This window comes from Aplysia californica, unplaced genomic scaffold, assembly GCF_000002075.1.
Source record: "Aplysia californica isolate F4 #8 unplaced genomic scaffold, AplCal3.0 scaffold00047, whole genome shotgun sequence".
In the NCBI taxonomy this organism is placed as follows: domain Eukaryota; kingdom Metazoa; phylum Mollusca; class Gastropoda; order Aplysiida; family Aplysiidae; genus Aplysia; species Aplysia californica.
Window position 1 is genome coordinate 1,635,822 of NW_004797317.1, and position 11,170 is coordinate 1,646,991.

Sequence of the window (11,170 nt, forward strand, 5' to 3'; positions counted from 1 at the left end):
AGGTTTTTTTAAAACTTTCAGAATAGTCCCAGACAACTTTGGCTTAAATGCTACTTCCCTTTTGCTTTTAGACTATTTTCTTGTACATTTTTAAGTATACTGTGGAAAGGTAATGGTGACATCTAAGTATAGCATCAGATAGCACAAAAAACATCTAAAGGGGGACATTCTCAGAAGCACTCAATAAATTTCAATAGTGCAGATAAACAATCCCATGACATTCAACATAAACAGTGCCGCAGGGTGTGTCAAGTCAAACTGAGAAATGAATAAGTTACTACATGTGTCAGTAGACACTGAGAAATGAATAAGTTACTACATGTGTCAGTAGACACACAACTCACCATCATCAAAGACACCTGTGAATAAGTGGGACAGACATTATATCCTGTTTTCTTCACAATTGGCATTTTGCAATTAAATCATGGAGCGTGGCTGTTCAGTTTTACACTCTGATAGGCGTACATAGCACTGTGGTAATCCTTCTGACCCCTCTGACTCTGCAGGCGGGAATGAAATTCCTGCACGTTAAGCCAGTTCCACTGGCCCATCCCAGAAATGACTACTCCGCATGAATAGTGTAAACATTGAAGAAATTAACAAGAGTATACAACAAAGCACCTCCTTTATCCATCCTATAAACCTGGGAGGATTGCAGACTAAATAGAAGCTCAGTAATTCTTCTTTAAAATGCTGTTTGACACTATCGTCTTTTTTTAAGGGCTCTTAAGATGCCTAAGCCCTTTGTATCTATGGGCTATTAAATTCTTCGGATTTAAAAAGAGAGTCTTTTTTATATAGCGAGATATATTGAATTGAATTGTAACTTTTAATCTTTGTATTCCATTTTACAAATAGATTCACTCTCATCTGGTGTAATAACGAAAAATCATTTGTTCTTCTTATCTTATTTTAATTAAAGTTGAACGTGACTTCAAAAACTTGAAGCCAAACTTTTACTGTTTTTCAACAGGCCATCCCTTACTTCTCAATGATAAAAATAATACTGTCAAAAAATACACCTTCCTATCCAATGAACATTAGATTGTTGTTTCCCTAAATATCATATCTGTAAGAGAAACTGATGACGTTTTGTGTGTACATGACACAACATAGTGTGTGAGCCTCTGTCTGCTGGGCCCAGCCTCTTCAGTTACCATGACCGGGCTTTGACCTCCATCTCAGAGGTCAGGTCAGCTAGTAACTAAGTGATACAGAATGGAACAGCTACAGATAGAAGACCGTTCAACGAATTATTTTGCCCAAGTTGTATACGCTTTGAGAAGAGTATCAAAAGACACACACCTGGAGAAGACAATTTGATATACTTCTGTAAGAGTATGAAATAAGACAATCAATTTTGTAGTGGAAATAATAGGAGGAAGAGAATCAAAATATTTTGTTTCAAAGGCTTAATCTCAGAGACAACTGAGATCACGGCTACTTTTTCAAGACCAACTGTTGACATAGAGCTATTCGAGAGCACTAAAACATAAAAATATCAATACAAAATATTCCCATTTTTAAGAACAAATTGTCGTTTGAAAGGTTGTCAGCTTGTCTATTCGAAAGTAAGACAACTTTGAAAGAGATTTTCTCAAATCTTTTCTTTTACCAAGAAAGATTTTTAATGTAAACCTTACACCATTGACTACAGAATGCTGATTTATTGTTTATACCAAATAAACTGTCTCAACAATCTTAATACTTATTAGCAGCTTCGAATTATGATTATTCAATATTTTTCAAAAGCATTTCATTTTGGGAACAAGTAAAGGATCAACAAACAAGCTATGTATAAGTGTTTATCACTACTCTCAAAGATAACCAGGAGACAAACCTGAAAATGTCTCTTTGAAAGCCTGAAATCTCGACTTTTCTTCTTTGAAGTCTCCCAAGTGTACAGACATGAAGCGCTGATCCACAGTCACTCGGACATTCTCTTTGCATTTCTCTGTCCAGCCAACACATTTGTCACTGAATGTGTCAATGGTTTTCATCATTCCAGATACAGAAAGCGGGTAAACTTCTAGCTCATCCAAAACACAGTACTCGATATCCACTTTCATGTCTTGGTAATGCCTTTTAGAGAGTTTCTCATCCACTTTTGGGGCAACCTTCAATAGTCGTTCAATCCTTGTGCTGTCTAGTTGACCATGAGACGAACCCAAGCTATGTGCCAACTTTTCATATACTTTCAACAGGTTCTCCATATCTGAGGAAATAAAGACAAAAAAGAGAAGAGAGGACAATAAAATAAATGTATACACTTTCTTGACAATAGAGCAAACAAACACTCACACATGCATGTATTTGCTCCAGTATTACTTGAACATGCAATCTTAAGCCTTTTTTTTAATGTCAGTCAACATATCATCCCTACCAAAAGGAAAAAAATTCAACACAAGCAAAAAATTATTTACAGACCTGCCACTCATCCCGATTTAATCGGGATATCCCAATTTTTTGCCCCAAATCTAAAGCACCCCGATTTTGATCGCCAGTATCCTGATTTTTTTGTTGCGTCTGTTGCATCCGATTCTTAGATAAAAGTAGAAAAAGTTCTGCAATCTCTTTTGCTTGGAAGCACAGATTGGACTTGTTATAGGCAGGAATTTGGAACGCTACTTTCTAAAGCATCTATGCCGAATCTAGTAGTTGACTTACGCACATTATTTCAACTAAAATCGAAGTAGTATCGATTTTGAATTCCAACATGGATACGCTTAAGATCTACTTTCGCTTTTATAACCCAGAATTCTCCGATGGTGTCCTGATTACTGTAACAATTATGACATGGGCCTAAGAATAATCTATTCGTTGTTCTGCCGTTGCTTTAAAAGCAAGCTTCGTCCGAGTTCTGGTTAGCCGGGCCTATCATCAAGACCTGTCAGTGAAACTTTCAAATGCTCATTCGCATCATGTGACATGACATCCTATATGTGAGTAGCGCGTGTGTCGGGGACCGTCGGCTGTGGAGGTCGTTTTTTGGGACTTAACCAGTGTGGACGACCAGAGGGAGGGGGGTGTTCTTTTTTTTTACACTTGGGCTTAAAGTGCGTGCCGTGATACAGGTACTAATTGAGGGGAAAGGAATACGAGAAAAAAAAGAACAACCTTTGCGCGATCTTTTTTACGGAGGGGGGGGGGGTGCCTAGAGTGTATATGTGATGGAAGTCAAACATTGTTACTGTATGAAAACGCGGGCTTTTGGCATGGATGATTAGAGTAATGTGTCAGTTATTTTCAAGACTACGAGAGTTTCAGCTTTACTGCAACCTGCGCTCCCCTAGTCTATCCAACTCTGACTCGAGTACATATATGCTGTCTTTCAGTTTTCCCTCTATTTAGAGGCCCAAACGTGAAGTAATTCCTGCAAAAGTTTTGTCTTGCATACTTGCCTCATAAAAGGGAACCACGACACCCCCCTCCCCAGTGCCCCCTTATGACTGATTTGCCGCTGATCCCGATTTTTTACACAAGATCCTGATTTTTGAACTCGAAAATCCTGAGTTTTAGATTTCATAGAGTGGCAGGTCTGTATTTATAATGAACATAGGTATGCATTACTTTGTGACGCAATCCTCAAAATGATGATCTGCTCATTCCCAATCTCTCGAGCCATCACAAAGTGAGTGTCTTTATCATTGCCTCTCAACGCCGTAGCACCAGCAACAGAGGAGTGGACACTAGAGCTATCAACACTGTTGTGCACCGCAGAGCTGTCAGTCTGACCTTCCTCTAAGCTCTCTGGCACCACTGGTTGAATGTGTTCTAAACTACAGTCTGCCATTGCTGCATCCAGTGTGACCAAAGTGTTGGCCTCCTCCTTGTCCGCTTCATCACCATCACCAGAAGTTTTCAGACTGGTTTGATCCATCTCCGACTTCTCTGTCATTACAGCATCAGCAATAAGACTCTCAGGACTTTGTGAGGACATTACACCGGGTGTTCCTTTCATGGGGCTGTCAGGCTCTGACTTCTTTAGATGCGGCACAAACTCCTGTGGCACATACTCCTTTTTCTAAGGGAGAGAAGACAACAGATCTACATAATATAACATATAATACAATAATAGGATATAATATTAATTCCCCAATATAATGTTCCAAGTTGATTTTTTGTCCTTCCCAGCAGGGTTTCAAAATAAAGAGAAACAGTTGAAATTGTCCAAGATGGCCATCCATTGTCCGGGAAAAAGTGGTTGTCTTACACAGGTGGACATCTAGGACAGTGTCGTTAAAATATAGAAAAAAACACAAGGGGGGAGTGGGAGGGGGTTATTTGTACAGGTGACTGTCTTGGACAGGTGGTCATTACAGCAGTTCCAGCAGCAATTTTTCAAAATATTTCAACATGTGATGGAAACAGAGTTTGCTTTCAAAAATAAAAGATCTCTTATATATAATGTCATAAGTTTAACACAATGCTACAATGAATTACCCTCCACTTTTTTGGCATTTAATTGACTATTCTCTGCAAAGTGAGCTTATGACTCTTCCCGGGCTCAGTAGCTGTATACTTTACTGTTGATGAAGGCACTATACAAGGCTGCTTTACCATTCCTTTGCAGATACACAAGAATATTAGAATATATGACAAGGGGAGGTCTAGACTATGGGCTTCACATGCCGGGGAAGAGTATATTTGCCAGCAGCCAGACTAGTTCAAGAAAAACACTGACATAGAGATTTGGCACCCATTCAGCAGTGACTTCCGACCATCACAAGCTTTAAAGGCCAAAAAAAAATTAAAACGTAAGAAAAGGGAAAGATAACCCTGAGCCTAATTAACTAACCACACAAAACCAAGTTCAGTAGCCTACTATAACTAAGGTTCAAAAATTTACTCTTTCGCATTCAAGTAGAGTCATAACTTATACACAAGAGTTTTCCCAAGGACTAACCATAAAAAAGTAAGGGCAAAAGCTGGACAATATAATTTGTTTGTTTGTGTAAAGAAAAGCACATCGACACAATAATGGTCATTTAGTGCTGGGAAAAGGTAGACAGAAAAACAGAATCAACAGAAGTAAAGTAAAGAAGTAGGACCTATCAGTGGCACCCTCCACCCACCTGTGGACAATGTTTGATCTTTTCAGTAATAGACATAAAGCCATAATGACCCAAATTTACAAATTTACCTTAAGTCATAAAAATCTCTTACGTGCAAGAAAGTCTGCCTAAAAATTAGGCAAACAGTATCCCTTTTCCCAAGGCTCTTCATACAGGCAGACACAGTCTCATTTTCAATAATACCAGCCTTGACCTTGAGAGCATATTCTGGAGCGACCTCGAGGACGTCACAAACATCTTTCAGAGAGTTAGCAAAACAAAACTTGTTGTTTGTGAAGTTCACCTACAAAACATAAAAAAAGAGGAAATCTTAAAAAGTGAAGTATCAAAAAATAAATGTAAATATTTCAGGCTGACATCAACTCAATTTAGATCATTCAGGAGATGAGCTGCTAGCTCTTGTAAGGGCCATATGTAGGAAAGTCAGATACAGCATCCAGGTGAAAAGATGCAGATATCTAAAAAAAAAACTCTTCACACGCAAATCGTACCGACGCCTTTTCGTAGCAAGATGAAAACCATTACACCAGAGAATATTCTGAATTTGAAAAATATTCATGCAGTTGGACACATATAAAACAAACACTCAAAACCCGAAATCCCTGATAGCTCGTACAATATGCCATTCTCCGACACAATGGTTATACTTTCCCTGTATTGGCAACACTGTTTTCTCAAACAACCATAGATTTGTCAAATAGCTTGTCTTGGAACATTGGAAAAAATTTTACTCAAAGTGTCTCAGATTCAAATTGCCCTACTCACACGATGGAAAACAACACACTCATCGTAATCGAAAGTACAGGGTGGTCCAAAAAAAACTGTACAACTTTTTTTCTAAATATCTCGCACAAAATTTGTTCTAGAATGTTATAATTTGGAACAGATATAATTCATTCAAAATGAATTTGTTTGACATAAAATTCACAAAGAAGAAACTTATTTTAGAAAATGAAAATGGCTTCTATAAAAACCACCTATAAATGCAAAATGCACCAATTCAATAGATCTTGTAAGGAAAGTCATGAAATGATTGGTTTGTTTTTTCCTTTCCTTTTATTTTTAAAACCTAATCTGTCCATCCCTGTAACCTTTAAACAATATTTTTCTCTTACAGAGTGAAAGAATATTTTTTAAATTCTGAAATTCGGAGAACCAATTGTCTATATGTCCTCCTTTGGACTCGACACATTTTAACGCGTCATTCATAATGTTCAGTGGTGGCCAAACACAAGGATCCACTCAACCATGAGTACTCAAAACCACACACACTGTGCACCTTACAGTATGGAGCTGTTTCTAGAGACAATGGGGGGGGGGGGTGAGGTTGCCCAAATAGACAGCATTTGAGGAGTTGATATAACCTGAAAGGTGAAAATGGGCTTTGCTAAGGAACCAAATATCATAGAGGAAATGTTCATGCTTTTCAAGACGATCGAGAAATCATGAACACATTGCTATCCTTTGATAGTTTCGCGAACGGGAAAATGGTACAGTCGTAGATGAAGATCTGCCTTGAAAATGCAGACCGTAGATATGTAGAAAAGCCATTGCTGCAGATATCGTCTATGGACAGATATCTCATTGGGCTCATCTACTGAATTCTGCACCGTGGTGATGTTTAAAGGGGTGTAAATGGTGTGTGTTGACCTGAAGTGGTCGTTTTGTCTGGGAATTTTTGGTTCTGATTCTCTACTGGACCTAATTGATGGACCATTTCCACCCTTGACATCAAAGGAGGCCTTAAGGGCACTTTAACATTATTTCCGCACCTTGTGCGAAGCTTAAGAAATGAGTTGGTAGTGAGGACATGTTCAATACAAAAAGCTCTCTGCTCTTTACTAATCTTAACCATGATCTCAGCAGGAAAAGAAAACTTGAGAAAAGCTATCTGCAAACTTCTGTTGGCTTGTTAGATTACTGTAGTTTGCAATATGGCGCAATCGTTGGGATTTTTAGTGGTAGGCCTAATGCGAACTAGTGCGTCATGCAACAAAAATGGGGACATAGCTGAAAATGGGTTGTTTTTTTACACGCGATGTAGAGCAAAATTATTCTGTGGATTTATCTAAAATGAATATCAGACAAATTCCTTTTGACTTCCAAATGGTGTGTACAAATTTGAAACGCAAAACTTGAGTGTGGAGGAAAATATTAGCAATAAAAGGTGTACAGTTGTTTTTTTTTTATCACCCTGTATATGAACCCACCAGGCACAACCATGCACAGCATGATGCAAATGCTGACCGTATCGAGACACATCACAGAACACATTAGCTTTACAGTGCGTACGGCACTGAAACTCCCTTGAATCTAGTTGTGAAAGGGTGGGCGGTGAGTGGTGGGGTGTTATCAAATGATCAAAGACAGACAGTGAGGCACTGTTTTGAACCGTATGGTGTGTGAATCGGGTTTGTGTAGAAGAGTATGTATGTGTGTGTGTGTGTTTGAAGTTGTTTGAACTTGATTTTATGGATCAGGAAAGCTATTTACACTGATGACAAAAGAGGGCGTGAGCGGTGTGCTCTAACCGGACATAACACGAGCAATTCTATTTTGGTCAATGCTCATCCACAACACTCTCTTCCTTCTCTAGCTTCGACACTGCACAAGGCACACACATTACCTATCCTTCTATCTTTATATCAATACAGGATACTTATCATGATGGCAGAGAAGAGAAAACTTAATTATTTGATAAAAGAAATTAAGAGTCAGATTTTAGCGGATGTTTCTAGAGTTCTGCACTAAGATGGAAATTTGTAAGAGATGTGGAATCCCCAAATCAATGCTTCCCATATTTCTTTTTTAAAAAGTCGAGATAAAATTGAAAATGCCAACATGGGACGGCCACCTGACAGAAAGCAAGACCACTTCGCCAAATTTAAGAACATCAAGCTGGTATTGTTTCAACAATGGTTCCAGCAAGCACATGCCGGATATCTCTCCCTATCTATGGTCCTGTTCTGATAATAAAAGCAGACAAAATAGCAAACAAACTTGGCCTTGACTTCACATGCAACACAGGATGGTTGAACATGTTCATAAAAGGGACACACTATCATACAAATAGGCTGTGTGCAGCGAATCTGCTCCAGTAAATCCGTCACAGTGATTTATTTCCCGACCATTGCTCCATAACAGTAACTTCCCTTTTTTTGGTTTTCAATTTCTCTCTAATTTTTCATTTTATTGGTTTAGCCGACTTATAGATGTGTCCAACACATTTGTCGATCCCCGACGCGTTTGAGTTAGCCGTGCCCGACGGTGTGTTTTTAACATAATCTAATGTGTCTAAAAAACAAAATAAATCAAGAAGTACACCATCACATTTCTACAATCCTAAACAAACAAAACTAAAGGCATTCTTATGAAAAAAACTGCCTGTGTTTACTGCAGAGACAGATTATAACTAAGCGACTACTAACTATTTAAACTGTTATAAGGATGGGAAGTAATGCATGGGAATATCCAGGGGAAAAAAAGGCCTATGTTAAGAATACAGGCAAAAGTGCTGCAGTTTCTTTTGAAAGTCTATAAAATTATACATATACATATATATATATTACAGAGATCCAAAGTCTATCATGATTAAAAAGACAACTGAACATTACCCACCTTTTCCCATACTTTTAACAATATGGTGTACAAAAAACAACTGTTTCAATGCAGCATTAGCTCATCAAGTTTTTTTGCAAACAGACAGTCAAACCGTTACCAATCCGAAAATTTTTCCTGAAAAGATTCCAAATTTAATCAAAATAATCTGCACTTGGAAACGTAAATTTTCACCTCAGGAGCAACAGGAGTGAACTCTTGACTGGAATTGAAAAATCCCAACTGCAGAGACCTCATGTCTACAGATCGTCCAAGCATGAGACCAGCATGATATGGAATAGTGGTGTCCATCTTGATGCTCTGCCACCTTGGGCTTGTGGTGACAACCAGATTTCTCCAAGATCTTCCTGGTTACAGCTCTAAATAAAAACAGAGAGTGAGAACTTGAGTGGAAGAGATCCTCCCGAACACAGCCACTACCATAAATGCTATCCTTAATTAAGAATTTACAGACATACACAACAGGCCAGTTCCACCTGAAGCGAACCAAAACTCCCCAATATGTAAGAATAACAAAAATCTGGACTTCCCCGGGGTTACTAAATGTGAAAAGATAGTAAAAGATCCAACATTTATAGAACAATAACAAGAACACATTATCTGTGAGCCATCCTAGGGTATCAATCTCATTTTAATTTCGACCCCCCCCCCCTATGTTTTAATGAATGTTTCTAGAATTAGATAACAATCAATAATTAGACATAAATGTTACAGGTGTGCTAACTATCTAAATGTCATCCAAAAGACAAAGCTAAAGATTATATTATAATCAATTTTTGTACAAAGTTCTAACTATAGCAGCCTCTTAAGGTGATACTACCTGTTTCCCACCCCCACAACCCCCAAGGTGTTGTTCGTTATAACATCAGCCTTGAGGTGAGGATTCAGAAGTAGAATTTGTTTTAGGTGAAAAAAAAATTTCCATACCATCTTGTTTTCAATATATTTCCAACAAAGAAACAAAGCTGTGATTCAAATGTCAAAAGCAGTTGTGGACCAGTGAACTGTCTCATTGTCCTGCAGCAGGACAGGGCAATTTTTGTGATAGCAAATGGGAGGATGAGACCGAGAGTCAAAAGAGAAATTTGTAGATTGAAAATTCTACAGTAGTCTCCGCCTAACACCCCGGTGCTCTGGAGCAAGGAAAATGCAGGAATTTCGGCGAACGGGATATTAGCTGATGCACCTAGGGAGGAATCTACGGTGACCCATGTTAAGACCCACAACTGGTACAACGGTCTCCCCCCACTCTTAAAATGAACTGACGTGACCCCTAGGTGGGTTTATGACAAGAAAAGAGTGGTCAACCTTGATGACCAATCACAGTGGCAAGAGGTATGCCATTAACACTTATTATCCAATCGTGAGTCTCAAGATCTACACATCCAGTTGCCCATCCTCTTTACCTGTCCAAAGCTTTCCATCTCTGACTGAGTTCACCTGCCTTTGTCGTTACGCACCAATTACGCTGTGACCACATCAATTAAAATTCAGTCTGTCTTGCAAAGTCTGGAGTTGAGGCAACTGCTGCAATGGTCGGGGAAGAGTTTATAGTTCAATGTGATTCTGCCAAAGATTTGATCCCACCTGGAGCCAACTTGTAGGCCCTACCCATCCAGCGAGTGGTGTAAGTATAGATGGAGAGCTCAGACCCCAGTGTAATGTTTGGGGAAGACAAACGCGTCGACCAGTTCACGTTTGAGATAAACATTGTGGCGTTTCACCAAATTTTAAAACATTTATGTGATCACATCCACGAGAGTGGTTGATCTTTGACACGGCGGGCAGTTCCGTGATCTCAACTTTTCTCTCTTGGTTGATCGGCGGAGCCCACCCGCGTTTTTGTTCTGTATGATCTGAAATGTGGGATTTTAGCCGAATATAGACCTTCAGAGTGAATCAAAACGGGATCATATGGGTGACTTTTGTGTTGTGAAATTTCTGTTTTCTTAAAACAGTGGGATCTTAGCTTTAGAAACGAACCGGGATCATATCATAAGCAGTGGGATCTTGGGTGGAGACTACAGCATAATATAAGTATGGCTAGCCAAAAAGTACGACTAGCCTGCCAGTCTAGCCGTACTTATCTTAGGCCCTATTAACATTAGAAAACAGGTCTCATCAGTAATGATTCAGGTTTAAAATACATGCACTGGCATTAAAATTAAGGCACCTGGTTTCGTCTCAAATACAAATACTTTAGGTACTGCAAACTAAAAATTTATTTACAATTCAGTAGATCTAGATCTAGATCTAGGCCAATTTTTTTCGAAGTGACTATTTCTCCGAACGTTCAGAAAAAATTAAGTGGAACTCTAGAATCTATTTCTCCTAACGGTTTCCGATCTCGAGATTTTTTTGGTTATTTGCGAGATTTAGGCGTCATTCTGCCATTCTGCGAGGACTGGGAAGAAACATTTTTTGCATCAAATTCAATTTCTAGAGCTAGAGATTTTTAAATGTCTGAATATTCAGAT

The 11,170-nt window shown here is 38.7% G+C and overlaps 1 protein-coding gene across 3 annotated transcripts in view; it reads right to left on the minus strand.

Annotated features, from left to right (window-relative positions):
* LOC101845224 overlaps positions 1 to 11,170 on the minus strand; it is a 36,013-nt gene that overhangs the window by 17,009 nt on the left and 7,834 nt on the right. For 2 of the 3 annotated variants that reach the window (XM_035968255.1, XM_005092513.3), the window contains exons 2-5: positions 8,868 to 9,052; positions 5,167 to 5,358; positions 3,571 to 4,024; positions 1,841 to 2,215 (exon numbers count right to left, since the gene is read on the minus strand). In XM_035968255.1, coding sequence (XP_035824148.1) covers positions 1,841 to 2,215; positions 3,571 to 4,024; positions 5,167 to 5,358; positions 8,868 to 8,984 — 1,138 coding nt within the window. In that variant the 5' untranslated portion in view covers positions 8,985 to 9,052. The remainder of the gene's footprint in view (positions 1 to 1,840; positions 2,216 to 3,570; positions 4,025 to 5,166; positions 5,359 to 8,867; positions 9,053 to 11,170) is intronic. The other variant, XM_035968256.1, reaches the window with a different exon arrangement.